The 17,218-nt window shown below is 37.0% G+C and overlaps 1 protein-coding gene and 1 long non-coding RNA gene across 4 annotated transcripts; one reads left to right on the top strand and one right to left on the bottom strand.

Moving 5' to 3' along the window:
* The first annotated feature begins 799 nt into the window (after positions 1-799).
* LOC137939525 (uncharacterized) lies at positions 800-2,528 on the top strand. Its single transcript, XR_011109951.1, has 3 exons — positions 800-1,183; positions 1,391-1,745; positions 1,903-2,528. It is a non-coding gene; the product is annotated as an uncharacterized lncRNA (long non-coding RNA).
* Positions 2,529-13,252: 10,724 nt separating this feature from the next.
* LOC137938943 (protein STABILIZED1) lies at positions 13,253-16,930 on the bottom strand. 3 transcript variants are annotated; one of them, XM_068784064.1, is made up of 2 exons: positions 13,926-16,930; positions 13,253-13,720 (listed from the first exon to the last, which is right to left on the bottom strand). In XM_068784064.1, exon 1 carries the CDS (start codon positions 16,779-16,781, stop codon positions 13,932-13,934), a length of 2,850 nt encoding a protein of 949 aa, XP_068640165.1. In that variant the 5' UTR covers positions 16,782-16,930; the 3' UTR covers positions 13,253-13,720; positions 13,926-13,931. The 3 variants fall into 3 exon arrangements, with proteins under 3 accessions (XP_068640165.1, XP_068640166.1, XP_068640167.1); XM_068784065.1 differs by having other exon boundaries at positions 13,253-13,702; XM_068784066.1 differs by having other exon boundaries at positions 13,253-13,664.
* Positions 16,931-17,218: the final 288 nt, after the last annotated feature.

Raw genomic sequence — 17,218 nt, 5'->3', positions numbered from 1 at the left:
ACTGTTGGTGGTAGGTTTGAAAGACATAAATAAGGAGAGTATGGAATGGAGAGTAGAGGGTGTTAAATGCAGAACAGATTGGCACTGGTGACGATTTATTATAAGCTTCTTTTATATTTTTCTTTTCAATCAAAGCCACTTCTTTGTTCTTTCTTGTTCAAACTAATCAATATAAGGATGAAGAAAGGCTGACTTTTCTTAAATTAATCAGAGAATATGTTCTTGTCGCGTTTAGCATGCAAACCAGGTAATGAAGAAGCTTTTATCAGCTTTCCTTGAGTTAATTTTCACTCTCTTTTCACCAAAAGCCCTTGTTAGAGTCTCCACAGCTTTGGACGTTCAAAAGAGGAGCCACTTGTCATTGCTGCAGCGATTAGTTTCCTCGAAAGCCTGGAAATGGGGAATTGAATGTAGACTTCAAAGCTTATACACTGAAGATTTGGTGTAGGATTTTTATCCACAAACAGACAGGAATGGGGACCTGGGACCCGCTCAAGAATTTCTTGTTTCCGGTGCACATATCTGCCATTTACAGAAATAAATTCTAGTCTGAGACAACCCCTGCTTGAAAAATTATCTGTAATTGTTACAAGCAAGGAGAAACAGAGTTAGGTTTTGTAGGGGGTACCATGAATTTTTTATTGTCTACCTATTCTTCCAGCTTTCAGCAGAGAGAGAGAGAGAGAGGAGGGAAAGCTGTCTCGTATTACAGAGTTTGCAACAGTAACGAGGAATTTTTGGGTTGTGGAAAGCAAGATGGATTGATTTGCATCATTAACGAGGTTTTGAGGATGATTCTTCCGTTTGTTAAATGCCAGAACGAAACAGTCTCTCTCTCCTCCCCTTGCCCTTACTATAGTTTCTTCTCCCTCCCTTACCTATCTCTCACTCCCCGTCTTGCGTCTTGCGTCTTGCGTCTTGCTCTTGTTCTATAAATAAACAACTCTTTCGAAGAAGACAAGCAAATAGGTTTAATTTTCATGTGTGTTTATCAAAGGGCTTCTTACAGAACTTATTGGCATTCTGTCCACCTCCTGTAAAGAGGGCTGTCTTGTTGTTTTCATCAATGGAGGTGGGCATACTGCCAACTGAGATCTGTTGGCTTCTCTTTGTAAAACCCATGTGATCTTTCTGATGAAGCCTTCCTCTAATCCTATTTACCAACTTTCTCTTTCATCTGCAGGTAAACTCAAGCCGACCCATCTGAGCTTTTCATCTTCTCTGCCTGCTTCTGTCTTTGTTTCTTCCATTTCCGCCCCCCGTTTCTTCTGTCTTGCTCTTCTCATCATCTCCCATTTGTTTTCTGAATTATTCTCTTGCCGATATTACGCATTTTAACCTTTTTTTCTATTTATAAATCTATTCTCTGAAGTTTGACCGAATATTTCAGGAATTTCAGTGGCTCTCCAGTCCCACCAACTGATACGGGTCTTCTGGAGATTGTTCTTGGCGAACCTGTACTTCGAGTGGGTACCAGACAACCACGGTCCTTCCAAAACCGAAAAATTTCCCTTCTCTTTTGTTCATGTTGTCAAGAGAAACATAGTTTCTTTAAAATTTCATCATCCTTTAATACTCTTGAGCAACAAGAGACGACGAAGTTTTCTAAATTTTTTCTTTTTTCCTTTCGATTGAAAGAGACGACTGAGAAAGGCAAAACACTTGTCCTCCTTGTATCGTAATGCGGAAGGGGAAAAACCTTGGTAAGACCATTGAAGAGAGCCTGGGAACGCGCGTCTGAAGAGGTGATACATTCATCAAGATTTTTAGTTATTACAGATGTGTCTCTGGTTTAATCGTCTACAGGCTTTAGAATCTGAGGGGTCGTGCATGGCATCTACTTCGAAGTGCTATTTTATTGAGTTCGTATATGCTTAGTTGTTTTGGCCTTCGTATCTGCAGCGTCTGGATGTATGAAACGCCATGATCAGACGGAGTCAAGAGGATGCGTTGCAGGTTCGTGCAACCCACTGAGTCTCTGTCCAAGAGACAGACTGAGTTGCGCTGGATGATAGCAATCCCATGTACGTGAGGCACATTAATGGGAATTCAAACTTCGAAACATTTGCAGATCGGTGTAGGTGGCATCACCACCTTGGCCGTAGGACTTCACAGACGGAGCAATGTGGATCGTAACTTTCGAAGATTTCAAGCAATTAATACTCTCTCTCTCTCTCTTTCTCTCGCTCCGGTGACAGCAAAAGTAATTTGGCACTGTCCAAATGCCAAGTTAATTCATGCTGTGTAAAAATCTGAATTCAGTATAAGCACGTTGAAAGCAATTAAGACCTTGATGTGAAGACGGCAGCAGACAAGAAAGGAACTCAATTTATAGAATGAAAAACGTATAAACTATATAAATGTCACGATCAGTCCTTGATTGGTGGGAGTTAGATCCTAGTTTTGCAGGTTTCTCTTCTAGCTTTTGTGTTTCCGAAGATTTTCAATCTTCCAAATGATCTATACCCAAGCATGATTTAAATCTATCAAGGAAAAGATTGATTTGCTTTCACTAAGTTCGCTTTATAGCATTCATTGTCATCTGATATAACCGCTGGAAAGAATATTCAAACGTGGTTTTTGAAGCCTCATTACCTTCCAGGTTTTGCTAAAGCCTCGTCTTATCTTTCCCATCCCTGATCTTGAGCTCTTCCTCGCTAAGCATTTTGTGTATTTGCCGCCAATGTATCTTGAGCCTTCTGGTCTGAACAGTTGTAACAGAATGTGCAACTATATCTATAATCACTAATACTTTTATGCTTAAACCAAAAAACTAATTGCATGAATCGTGACGGTACATCTTTTAATTAAGCAAGTATTATTATCTATGCATTACCATGCAATAGTCCTTTGTAAAAGCTTTTAATGTGGTTTAATTAACTTTATAAATAAATTTTATTTGACATTCTCAAAATGCACACACACACATACATATATATATATATATATGAATTTATTTTAAAGTATTATGAAGTAAGACTCTTAGATCATACATAATTTGGCTAATATGAAAAAAAATCTCATCTTCTTTACATGATCTTGAAACAAATATATGAATATGCCTTTCATCAATGGATCTCTAACCATTTGTTCATCTTCTCCTTGATGGTAAATATTTAAGGTTGAGGTTGTTAAACTAATAGTACAATTATGTTGGTCTCTTTTATTTTGATGATAAAAAATAGGTAACTTAAAAATGTGCTACTAATGGTGTTAGCAGTGTCTTTTAGACACAAGCTTTTAAACACAATATTATGAGGTCTATGGCAAAAGCTTATGCAATGAATGTTCAATCAAGTTGTCACGTCAATACCTAAAGCAAAAACACATTGAAGATTATTACCGAGAAGAAATTGCACAAAGTAAATGACTGGAGAGGTCTCAAATAAAAATCTTATGAATTCTAGTCATGTAAATAAATAGCCAACCAAACTTTGATTTTTTAAACACATTTATGTTATAGAGTCTTAAGGCATAAAATATTTTAAAATCATATTTAATCAAATACATACAAATGTTTTACAATGGTAAATCCTTTATAATAACCTTTATCATGCTTAAATATCAAATATAATATATTGGTATATGGCATGATCAACCATACCTGTAACTTGAACAATCAACCAAAATGTAGTTTCACATAATTTATAATACACGCCTGATCAGTAGCTCAAGGATGATAGGTTATACAGAATGTTGCCAGAAAGTTGCTTTGAAACATGAGCAATCATCTCATGTTACATCATTGATCATACAAACATCTCTTGTTGCATGATTGATCATACAAACTTTTGCATGGTCAGTTCTATAAAGGATGATCAATCAATTGAATTCGGTTGATCAATCAACAAATTTTCTAAAAGGTTAAAACTCATTGATTCATAATATGGAACCTAAAATTACAGCAACTATACACAGTTGATTGATCAATATTTTTTGTATTTTTTACTAACAGACAAAAAAGGCTAGTTTGGTTGGGAAACTTAACCAAAGTTCGGGTTGTTTGAAGTGGATTCACCCACACTCCTCCCCCTCCCCCTACAATATGATTTCCCACTTTTTCCTCTTCATCTTTCATAGTTGTTACTCCCCCTTCCTTGGAAGAAATTGCTGAATTTTTTACTTGTTCTTGTTGAGTTGAGGACTCAATTGGATGCCTAAGCATGGTAGCACGTACGTCATGAAAAGAAAGTTTGGTTGAAGAGCTAAGTACATATGACTTTGCAATATTCAAATATTTGCAAGGCATATGGTAGAGACCAAATCATCTTTTTTTTTCTTGAGTTGCTATATCAATTGAATATGGTTGGGCAACCGTCCGTTCCTAGAGCAAACCTCTAAATATTGCAAAATATTCATGAAGGTTGTCTCCATGCTTTGTCATGCACATCTCTTGAATTATGTCATAAATATTTTGAAGATCGTCACGAGTAGAATATAATTTTAGACACGTGTCCCAAATTTCTTTAACTATTTCCAGGTGAACAACATTGTTTGCAATTGGTTCTTCCATGCGATTTAGAAGCCAATTCATAATAAGATATCTTCCTTTAATCACTTGTGATTGGAAAAATCACCAACCTGCATAGGTGGTTGGTTTATATGTCCGACAAGGTTCTTAGTAATCATAAAACGTTTAACAGACCGATACCAAGACAAGTAGTTACTCAAACCCTTGAGAGGAAGTCTCATGATTCTCAAGGGATCATATCTGCTGAAATCACCATATGATGAGAGGAATTAATTGAAATTTCTATCGTGCTAGATAAATTACAAAAAACTTTATGGTAATTAACTCAAGAGATTAGCAAGGTAAGCACATGATTTCAGAACTAGAATCAACACCAATTTACAAAGTATGGCTGAATAGATGATGAACAACTACATGAAAACTGAATTTATGTATGAGGCAAAACACACATAATTTGAATTTGAACTTAGATGAATCAAAACCATCAATTAAACATTAATTTGATATTGGAAAAAATGATAATTAGCCCATGAAAAATGCAGCTTTAAAGTGGGATTAAAAGGGTTATTTTAACAAACAAATTTCTTCAACAATTAACTTCAAACCCTACTTTAGGGTTTCATTGATTTGCAAAACAAACTTCACATTCATCAAGAGGAGATTGAAGCCTGAAACAAAGAGTCTTAAAAATTGGAATGAATTTTTTGCATCAGTTTAATGGTTAAACAATAGAACAGTTATAGTCTACAAAAAAAAAAATAGAATTCAGCCATATGTGTAGAGAAGAGCACGATTTTCAAAAGATCATGCAATCTGAAATTAAAATACACTTTGGATGTTTAAGACTTGGCTTGGCTGAATTAAAACGAAATTGAAAGACTAGAAGACACTTATTTGATTTAGAACCTTGCTGGAATTTAAAAATTCCAGCACTTTGCTTCCTTTAATGGTTGGAAAAAACCCCTCATTTGCACACTTTTAACACTTTTGGAGCAGCTTTGCTTGAAATCATAGAATCCTTGCTCTTATACCATGTTAGATTCTATGGTTTCATGCTTAGAAGAACTAGGATTTAGAAGACGAAGAAGAAGAGAAGAAGAGACTAGATGAGAGAGACTAGGAGCACGTGAGGCAAGAAGAATGGAAAAAGGGCTTGGAGAGCTCGAGCCTCCCCTTGAACATCTTATTTATCAATTTAGGGTAGAAATCCTAGTCATGAGAAAAGGAAAATAACTTTTAAAACTCTTATAATTATAAGATATGTCACTCATAGTACTTAACCACCCCAAATCTTTTGTTTGAAAATTTTGTTTTAGAGACGATTTTGTCTCCTCAATTCAGCAACATCACTTCCATAGGTGATAATGCCATCCACATAAACTATCAAATTGGTGATGCTTCAATTCGTTCTTTGCACAAAGGTTGAATAATCCAAATGGATCTATTAAAGTCCAACCCATCACATTTTGATTGAACTTCTCAAAACATGCTATTGGGCTTTGCTTTAGTCCATATATCAGTTTTCTCATTTTACACACTTTATGCTCGTCCCCCCCTAGGAAAGAAACGTTAGGGATTACTCCATATACACTTCCTCATTGAAATATCCATACAAAAGTTATTTCTAATGTCTAGTTGATGCAAAATTCAACTTGTACAACAATGGAGAGTACGATTCGCACTAAGCTAAGCTTGACCATTGGAGAAAACATATCAAAATAATCCATGCTCAAGAATATGTTACCCCCAAAGTGGGCCCAAAAATTGGATCTACTCTAGAGTTAAGGAGGTTTAGCCTCAATAGGAGATTGAGTCCGAGAACATAGGGAAATTGGAGACTTGCACGTGAAGGGAAAGGGTTGAGAAAGGGGCAGGTGAAAGGTCAAGTAATCCCAATTGAAGTGGCAGTCAACATCCAATAGGTGAAGTATAGCACTAATCCCACTTAGGTTAGAAAATAGATACAAATCAAGAAAGAAGTCTTTAAAGTGTGGGTTCTCCATATTCCTTGGAGATCAAGTGGCTATAAGCCATTTTTAATGGTTCAAATGATAGATTCTTGGTGACTTGCCATATCTCCAATCCATGGGTTGAAGTAAGAATTTTATTTTTACATTCACTAGGCATAGTTTACCCCATTGAACATTGGGGGATGATTTGATGACTATCCTTTAGGAAGGAGCATTTTATCTTGAAATACCATAAAATCTTTTAAGGAAATCAAATGAGATTTTGATTTCAAAGTTTTGGTTTTCTCTAATACCAAATGTTGATTTAGATTACTTCTCGAGAGGGGGTTGAATTAAGATTCTAATCTAAAATTTAATGCTTTATATGCACAAAATAAACTGAAACAAGAAATAAAAAAAACACACCATAAAGGAGACATGTTTTTTACTTTCAATGTTCCTCTATTTGTAGTCACCATCCAAGAACCCTTGTGTGGAAATTTTCACTAATAAGCTCAATTAGATGAAATTTTACACTTAAAAGAGATTTTGCCTCTCTTTAAGCCTACTGTGATGCCCAATCACACAAGATGAATTTCTCCCAAAGATTGTACCACTAGTTTATAGCTCTAGTAAGTCTTTCCCTTCTAGATTCGAGGTTCTAGAACAGCTCTCAAAATATAATTCAAAAATACAAAAATTAAAAGGAAAATTTACACCCTTTTGAATTGGAGAGACAACCTTCTTCTAGAGAGTTCGAAGTCTCCAATCCTTTGAGCACAAGAGTTGATGTAAAGGAGTTTGAGAATGCTAGGAATGCTAGTAATTTGAGAGAATGGTCTGATTTTTTGAAGTGTACAACTCTTTTTCTCTCAAAATAGGTTTGCATGAAGATTTCAAATGAATAAGCTTTCGGAGTGCTTTAAATTATCAATATATGCTCACTTAATGCTCCTCAACGCGTTTGGGGGCCTACTATAACGTTTCTAGCCAAACTAGTCATTTTTTGCTCATTTACAAACACATTGCAAAACATGTTGATCGATTACTGGAAAGGTATGATCGATCAACCATGTATAATAGCTATTTTTTTGTGTCCCTTCAACTTGTTAATATATCAAAGCATCAATCAATGAGTTTTTAACCTTTTAGAACATGATTAATTATCAGGTTTGGCATGATCCATCATCCAGAATATTGCCACATAAAGTTATAAAGCACGATCTTCTTACATGATTGATCATCGAGAACATGGCACAACCAGTTCTATAAAGCATAGTCAATCAATCAAAATTGGTTGATCAATCAATGAGTTTTTAACCTTTTAGAAAACTCATTGATTGATCAACCAATTTTGATTGATTGACTATGCTTTATAGAACTGGTTGTGCCATGTTCTCGATGATCAATCATGTAAGAAGATCGTGCTTTATAACTTTATGTGGCAATATTCTGGATGATGGATCATGCCAAACCTGATAATTAATCATGCTTTATAAGTTTTGTCATACTGCATTCGGATGATCGATCAAGCCCATGTAGGTTGATCAATATGCTTTATGCAAGAGTATAATTTTTGAGTTTTAAGTATGATGAAAACAAGACTAAAGGTTTTAGCAAATGTAAATTGATTTTATGCATCATTTAAACTTGGTTTTTTCAAAACTTTATGCCCCAAAGCTCCAATGCTTTTGTGTATCTTAGAATTGAAGATTGGTGATTGACCTTATACATGGCTAGAGTTCTTGAGATATTTGTAAATGACTTGGCTCGAGTCTTCAAGTCTTTCTCATAGGCGCTTCTTCAATAAGACTTGACACATCATACAACTCGATGTCTTGTATTAAATTTGCAGATTCTTTTAAAAAAACCTTGATCTTGAATGCCTTGAAGGAAATAAATCTAAAATACTTGAATTGCAAATCTTAGCAAAAATATGCCCAAGTTTTGTTATAATCAAAATAGGGATGAGGGTCAATCTAGGTCAACAAGATCCACGACTTTATTGCATGTTCTTCTTAATAGAGGGAAAGAGTTTAAAAGATTTTGTATATGAGGTTATGAATCATTATTTCAATTGTGGTAATTTTATTACCTAGCCATCCTGCCCTTGGTGATAGGACCTTGTCAAATCACTAAATATCACTATGGGTAATATTGTTAGGATATTGCCAATTCATTGTCTAGGTGTAGGGGCCTAGGAGGTATTTAGTATAATGTCATTCATGCGCTAGGGAAGAACAACAACTTTTACTGTTAAATATATCTTGGGTTTTCTATTTGTAAATTCTAAAGCTAGTCTTCGTGTCAATGGTAACTTCACTATGATTGTGGGTAAGGCAGCTCATGGTGTTGGATATTAGAAAGGGGGGATTCAACACGATATTGGAAAAGTTGTGGTGGGTAAGGTAGCTTGTGGTGTTGGATATTGGGAAGGGGGGATTCAACACAATATTGGAAAAGTTGTGGTGTTTAATGTTAGTAATAACATGTTACCAACTTAGTTAATTACATTATGATTGTAAACCAGAATTGGTTAGCATTTAAACCAGAATTTGCAGTCATAAGTACTATTTGTTGAAACAAAAAATGTATAATGCAACAATTAGGAATAATTGTATCGTAGTATTAGACATTTTTGAACTAAAATGTACATGTAGCATAGTACTAGGTAAGATCACAACATAGTATTTTACTACACTTTAACTTCTTACATCTTATATAGTAACATAGTACCATATCTATTTTATAGGAGTCAATAGAATTATTGATTTTTCCATCTTTATGTCTCTTTTTGTATGCCTATTTCAATAGTTGCCTCTTTGCCTCTTGTAGTGATGTTTTCTTACACGTAACGAAACCACTAACCTCCAATATGTTATTGTACTTTGTTATGCTCCTTATTGTTTTAGTTGTTTCTTGCATATTACATGAAAAACAAAGGGGGAGGAACACTCTTGGTACACCCCATGCTACCACTAGGGGTGGCATCGAGTCGAGCCCGAACCTGCATATATTCGAGTTGAGCTTCAAACCGAGCCCAGTTTCGAGCCCAAGCTTCGAGCCTGAGCTCAAGCTTCAACATACATTTAAAACTTTTCAAAAAATATATATCAAATAAATTGTATATAAAATTAGGCATAACTTATATATATAATACATGTATAAGATTGGGTACGACCTCTACTTAAAATTAGGCATAATATGTATATAATACCTGCATAAAATTTGACATAACCTCTACTTAAAATTGGGCATAATCTACATACATTATACCTGCATAAAGACTTCATAAACACTCCCTAAAATTGTCTATACATTCCATAAACACTCCATGAAATCGTTTATACACTCTATAAAATAGACTAAACACTCCATACATTGCATAACATTATGAATAAACTTCATACAATAATCAAACACAACAAAATTAAATGAAATATCACTATCAATTCATAATCACACAAATAAAAACTATAAATCCATTATAAATTTGTAAGCAACAAAGCAACAGAGACACAAAGGGGAGGAGAATGAAATAGAGTGGGAAGCGATCTTTAATGTAGGAGAAGAGTCGAAATCCGAAGAGGAAGAGGACTACTAAAAAGATTCCTAATAGGAAACGTATAATGTTTACTCTCTAATGAATAAGTTTTAACGAAGCTTCAATTGGGGTTTTGATTTTTTATTTTTATTTTTCATTAAAAGGGAACTAAAAAAAACTTTTTCTTTGGAAATAATTCTTCATGCATCTCAAAAAAAGAAAAAGAAAAAACAACAATGAATAGTAATGACTTTAAGGTTGTGTTTGGAACACAAAAAGGAGGAGAGAAAACAAAAGAATAGGAAAAGTTTATTTTCTCTTGTTTGGATGCCCATAAAAAATGAGAGAAAAATGAAAGAAAAATATGCAAAAAACAATAACAATTTTTGTCTAGATCTCTAAAGTAAATGGAGGAGTTCAGATGAACAACCATGTCATCAAATGGATGTCAATTTAGTGATTATTTGGAAACACAAACATTTGAAGCAATAAATAAAAATCCCCATTGTCAAAGAAAATACCCATACCATAATAATACTAATTGAATTACTAAAGAAAACATAACAATAACAGAAGGATTTAAATAACGACCTGATGAATTGGGCATACATTTGACATTGCATTATTAACGACAACATAATAGTAACACAAGAATTTAAAGGTCATCTGGTGAATTTGGCCGATGTTTGTCTTACAAAGAAAGCGGATGGGCTCAGAGTGAGGTGGGGAGTCAGACAATGAATGTTGCCTTCTTCATGAAATAGATTATGAAATTTGGTACCTATAGTGATGCTGTTTTGAGGCTTATCATGGTGGCCAAACTTAACAATCCAAATCCTACTCGCGTTGATAGTATCCATGCAAGGAGATTCCCCAATTTGGTGAAAGATCATCAAATTCCCTCCCAGCTTCAACAGTCACTCTCAGTTCCAGGTGGGAGATGGCTCTTTTGCCCACTTACGGACAGACCATTTGGTTGGAGAAGACCTATCTAATTTGCTAGTTTCTGATGTGCGCCAAACTGAAGTTCATGTTTGTTTTTTTCTGAATGTTGATTACACAAGCACACACCCTCCTCATTCCCTAGTGAAACTTTAAAGTCAAAACCTCACACTAGAAACTCCTCATGTAACTATTGAGCCATTGGGCCAAGACAAACTGAAGGTCATGTTGCTGGCAATTTAGGAGAAATCTCAATCAAAGAGAGATGGACAGTAGTTAGTTGTCTCTTGTCTTTGCTTAAGAATCATTACTTTCAACTTAAAGACAAAGATAAGCAGATTTAGGTTCCCTCTCCTTCAGGTTCATATGCTGCTAATGGTTGGATCTGACATCAGCCAAACACAGCTGCTAGTGCCTGAAAACTTGAAGAGGCACTAAAGATTCTTTTCTTTATATGGAATGCAGCTAGGAGGAGGATGTTAACATTTCCAGCAGTCCATGCACCTTTTGTGGTGTCCTTAATGAGACAAAAGTGATAATATCCTTATTAGTAGCAGCTTCTCTCATCAAGTTTAGTCTATATCCCATCAAGATTTGATCTGCGATGCTGTTTTCCTCTATCCTTCAATGAGATCATCTGCACCCAGCCTACCCCAACTTTGTTTTGTTAATATGGAAAGCTTGTCTCGCTTTATGTTTCATAGAGATTTGGGTTAGAAAGAAAGAAATGGAAGACATCTTAACAGAAGATCCTTCTCCTCAGAGAAGATTGTTGATGACATCTGCTTCAATGCTACCACATGGCTTTGTAATCTCAAGGAATTCAGCAATACATAAGGGGGAAATGATAAGAAGAAATTGGAAATTAGTTGCAAACCTCCTGACCTACAAGCACCCTGCTGTTTAAACATGGTCCCCACCAATTCAGAGTGCCATAAAAATTAAATTTTGATGCCTGCTCATGTGGCAACCTTGGCAAAGCCAGCTTTGGAGAAGTATTTAACGTTTGGTTTCTGTTGAGCTATATGCTGTTCTTCTTGGTTTTCCAGTACATCATACTTGTACCAATATTCCTCTTGAAGTTCAAGGAGATTCTAAAGCAATTATTAATTGGTGCAGCAGAGACATGGGTTTTACATGAAAATTGAGATTTCTCTTGTAATGTTGTGATCAAATGGTCTAATGTCAGCAATAGGACCTAGTAAAAGCAAGAAAAAGCAGTGTCTGATATGCTTAACTAGAAGCTGACAAATATAAAATCAAAACACTATTAGGTGAGAAGGGGAGCAACAATAAAGTATCAACCTAATAAGCATATCGTTAAAGACCAAAAGTGATCAAGTTATTTAAAATCTTAAGTGTAATGACTGCGTTTGAAAATAAACCAAACAAAAAATTAGATTGAAACACAAGCAAGTACCTATACAAGTACTCCAGTCAACAAACAAACAAACAGTTGAAAGCAAGTTAATCATATACATACAGTTAGAAAGAGAAGCTACGGGGCAGGGATGCAACATAAACTAAACGAGTTGCACGTAAAATCCCATACAACAGCTTATAGACCAACCATGTCATATGGAGCTCTATGTCTGCCATAATCATTACTATCTTGCAGCCCATCGTTCTTCGGGCAATCTGTTTTCTGCTATAGAGGTATATTATGTATGCTCGTGCTTCTACCATGATCATCTTCACCATCATCTGCTGATGAATTTTCTCTCTCACAAAATGATAAAATTTGAGGAAAAAAATTAAGAAATAGAAACTTGAGAGAAAATTTTAAAATGTTACTAATATTCTTCTTTTTCATTTTCCACATAAACCAAACAAGAAAAACTATATTTTTCTTCTATTTTTTCTTCTATTTTTTCTCTCATTTTTCATGGGCATCCAAACAAGGTACACAACTTTTTTCTTTCCAATAACTAATGCCATATAAGTCACAAATTTTGGCTCCCACATTCAACCTACTTCCATTTTGGAGGAGAACTAAGGAATGAACTCGGAACACGTAATATCGCAGTCGCATTATAATGGAAGTGTCAAAAGCTGAAATGCAAGTACCAAGTTGGCTTTTGTAAAAAGCTTTATTAAAAACAGAATGATGTTTGGCAGCACCAAGTTCAGGCCCTATTACAAGCAAATAACAAAAACCTGTATCGAGTTCTCGTTTTAATTCATTTCACTTGAAAAATAAACCAATTATTCGGCCACCCATGGGTTTCAGTTTAGCGTCACCATTCATAGATGACTTAGGTTTCTCTTTTTTCTCTCCCCATTCATGAATGAGTTATTTTGGGTTTTCATTCTTCGAAAAAAAAAATTCTCCTTAGTTGTATAAACTTAAGCTACAAAGGATTTCAGCTGGCAATTCTTTACTACATGGGGCATCAGGAGATACAATTCTTTGTTCCAAAGAGCACAAATCTTTTCACTCTGCCTTCTATTTGCCAGAGAACTTTACCAGTGAAATAAATTATCACAACTAAAGGTAGACAAGTCATATCAACTTTAAAATGAACATAACACATCTCTCTCCTTGTACAGGGGGCCAATCATGTTGTTCGAGTCCCCTCCCTATAACTAGAGAAACTTAACATAGCCACTGTAGAAAAACTAACCGGGAACATAAGTGGTTCAGGAAAGCACTTACAGAACCTCAATCCTAGAATTTGATTAGTCCCCACATCTGAGAGGCCTGGCTCATCTCTTGATCAGTTATCAGCAACTACTCTCGGCTCCATAATTAATCATTCTAGGATAAGAAACCATGTGTTACGGACCTCTGTATGACTGTGGAAAACAGTTTATCTACAATGAGCAGTAGTTACGACTCCAGAAAGAAGAAAAACAAGGAGCATGCTTTAACAGAGCACAAAACATCTGAATAGTAAAAAAATTAATGCCAAGGATAGCACTCATTCCATTGCCCCTCAACTGAAACAGGAAAAGAGTGAAAAAGCAATTAAATATGCTTGTCAACTAGGGAGATGACCACCAATGAAAGAGAACATACTTGCTGTCAAGTTCCATTCTCAGCAACAGCAGCAGCAGCATTCTCTTCTTTCCCCAAGGCAACAACAGCTTTCTTTAGCATGGCTTCCACTGGTTGGTGAGAATTCTCAACAGCCTTTGCTATAAGAGTCCATTTCTCCCCATGCTTGGGCTCAGCAGCAATGCATCTCTGCAAGACATCCTTCTGTTGTTCCTCTTTCCCGTGCTGGAGCTCAAATTTGTAGTACAAAGCCCAAAAGTCACCAACATCTGGGGCAAGAGTCACTGCTCTGTTAAACCAATTCCTAGCCTTCTCAACCTTTCTATCATTCCAGAAAAGCTTTGCCACAGCAGCAATGACATGGGGATCATGTTCACATCGCTTGTAAGCATCCATGGTCTTGGTTTTACGCTGTGGACGTGGAGCCATCTCAATTGATGCAGCCCAAAGAATTCCACTTGTCGGACACTCCTGCAATGCCTTTGCCATCAAGATATCAGCTTCCTTCTTATTCCCATGCCTCAACTCTGCTCTAGAAGCAGCCAGCCACAGTTCCGGGTTTTGAGGATTTTTTTTCCTAGCCATGGTAAGAATTGCACGAGCTTTACTGAGTCCACTTGCTTTCTCTTCCAGTTTTGCTAGTGACAACCAAAGAGGAATGCTACTGGGACAATGCTTTAGACCAGACTCGTAAGCCTCCTTAGCTTGCTCAAGATGACCAAGCCTGTCCTCTAGCTGTCCAAGCATCAGCCAGAGTTTAAAGAATGAAGGGAAAAGTTTCAATCCTTCCTCAAGCAATCTCCTCTCTTCAGAAACATTTCCAAGTTCTCGCTCAACAATAGCAGACTTCATCCAAACCCTTTCCGTGCCACCTCTTTCTCGAGCTTTAGCAAGGAGCATCCTAGCTCTCTCTGGCTCATGATTCTCAAATTCAAGTTTAAATGCTGCAAGCCATATCTCCTCTGAGTTGGGGATTGCAGCATATGCTTCTTGGAGAATTGCTCGTGCAGCAGGTACATCTCCAGCAAGCCACTTCTCTTTAGCACCCATCAACCACAATACCTCAGCTTGAGGCCTATATGTGACAGCCTTGCGGAGCAACGCATCAAGAGACTCTCTAGTGCCATGGCTCTTCTCGAGCTGTGCTGCCTTCAGCCATATACTCTTCTTTGTTACAAAAACTTTTAGAGCATGAGCATATATAGCTCGAGCTGTCTCTATAGAACCTCTCTTTTTGCACTCCTCAGCATCTGCTACCCATGTCCTCTTCTGGTCTTCTTCTTCCACTCCAATTCCAATTGTACTTTCAATAATTGCCTGACAAGTTACAACTGATCCTGCTCTCTCAGCAGCCTCTGCCTCTTTCATCCAAACTTCTCTATCTATCTCTACACCCTCTCTCTGCAAAGACTGAATTCCCCTCTTGATAATCTTACCAACCATTGCTGTATTTCCATTAGCCTCTTCCAGTTTAGCTGCAGTGATCCAGATAGTAGGTTCCTTTGAGAGCTTTTCCCTTGCCTTGTTAAGAACCTTCTTGGCCTGCTCATAAGTTTCCAATCTTGCCAGTGCAAGCCACAATTCAACATGTAAGGGACAACATTCAACAGCTCTTTGAAGCAAAAGCCTTGCATCCTCCTCATTGGCCAATTCAACAACAGCCTTCCATAATCTAACTGAATCAGGGATATGTTCTAGCCCTTTCCTCAAAACTCGACTCTTGTTCACATTATCATGCTCCAACTTTGAAGCTTGCATCCAGAGCTTTACTGAGTTAGGTATTGCCTTAACCCCTTTGGCTATCACGCTTTTTGCTTCATCTGGGCTGGCCAACCGACATGCTTCCAACCAAACATCTTCACTCTTTGGGCACTCTTCACACCCTCTCCATATCAGCTGCCTCGCTGCTGGAATTTTCCCAGCAATTTCTTCCAACCTTGCAGCCGCGATCCATCCAGGTGCGTGCTTGGGATTTGTCTGAGTAACTGACTTAAGCAGCAATCTGGCCTTTTTAATATCCGAAACCTCTGCATCACTAGTGATCTTCATGCTCTTCAGATCAGTCAAATAACCCTTTGGGTCAACCACTGTCTGCCCTGAAACAGAATCTGAGAGCCTATCCAATTTCAAAGACAAAACAGTCCCTCTACCTTCTCCTACAGCAGTTAAATCAGTGACAGGTGTCTGTGCCCAAGGGGTCTCTGTCCCTCCTGCAGCTCTGCTCTTAGGGTCCAACGCAGTAACATGTTCCTGCTCCTGACGCGCCTTCTCCAATAAAGTGTCTGGGACAGGTACAAAGCTTTCAAATCTCTTCTTCTTATTCCTCAAAGAATAATCCCCAATTTCAGGAATGCTGTCCCACTCTTGTGCGGACAAAGTACACAACTTACGCTTCAAGTCCGCAAACTGCTCAGTAATCTTTGGATTTGAAGCACGGTACTTCTCAATCTCCTGCTTAAGCCGAGCTTCCCTCCTATCTTTTCTTCTTGAATCCATCCTCTTATCAATACTCTCCCAAACAGCATCTGCCTCTTTGTCATCTTCGTCATACTCCGCAGATGCAAATAGCCCCATATCATTTCCCTCAAACTCATCAAACTTCTGATTTTCATCATACCCCTTCTCATCTGCTTCATCTTCATCCTCATCATCCCCACCAGCTCCTTTTCCACGCCCCCTACCAACGCCAGAAGAACCAACTGCACCGCCTATTGTGGTTGCCGACCTATCTGGGAGATCAGGTGCGGCTCTCGCAGGACCGATATCAGACCGGGTTGTGAAACCGGTAGCTCCACGCCCTAGACCAGCAACATAGTTGGGAGGAGGTTTGCTGTTCAGGAATTCCAATCGGGGCTTCGGAACCACCGGGGCCTGCATGCCTCTAAACTGGGAGGAGGTTTTCTGCTCAGGAATTCCAAGCTGGGGACGGCGAGAGGAAGGGAGTCAGGTCGCACAGAGGGCGATTGAAATCGCCGAAGGTCGCGATTGAGCGAGAGAGAATTTGTTTCTCCGAAACCCTCCTTCGACAAAGCCTTCCTTCCCGGAAGAGAATGAGTAACTTTTATAATATATTTAAATAAAACATATAACTAACTAAAATAAACAGTTACGTGATCTAAGGTGTAGTATTAAAATATATTAATATTCTAATTAATAAAAAAACTATATTATATTACTTAATAATTATAGTTTATTATAAATTAAAACAATAATTATATGTGACTAGAATAAATTATTATAAATAAATAAATAAATATAAAAAATAACATAAGTGAATATAATAAATAAATTATTTTTTAATAACATAAGATAAT

This window comes from Aristolochia californica, unplaced genomic scaffold (genome assembly GCF_029961685.1).
Source record: "Aristolochia californica isolate CCGP_79_NKW_82.1479 unplaced genomic scaffold, dmAriCali1.0.hap1 SCAF_8, whole genome shotgun sequence".
Taxonomy (NCBI): Eukaryota; Viridiplantae; Streptophyta; class Magnoliopsida; order Piperales; family Aristolochiaceae; genus Aristolochia; species Aristolochia californica.
This window is presented reverse-complemented; position numbering and strand designations above follow the sequence as displayed.

What these genes read in the sequence shown, in the direction of transcription:
- LOC137938943 (XM_068784064.1), bottom strand. Translation starts at nt 16,781, where the DNA reads ATGCAGGCCCCGGTGGTTCCGAAGCCCCGATTGGAATTCCTGAACAGC.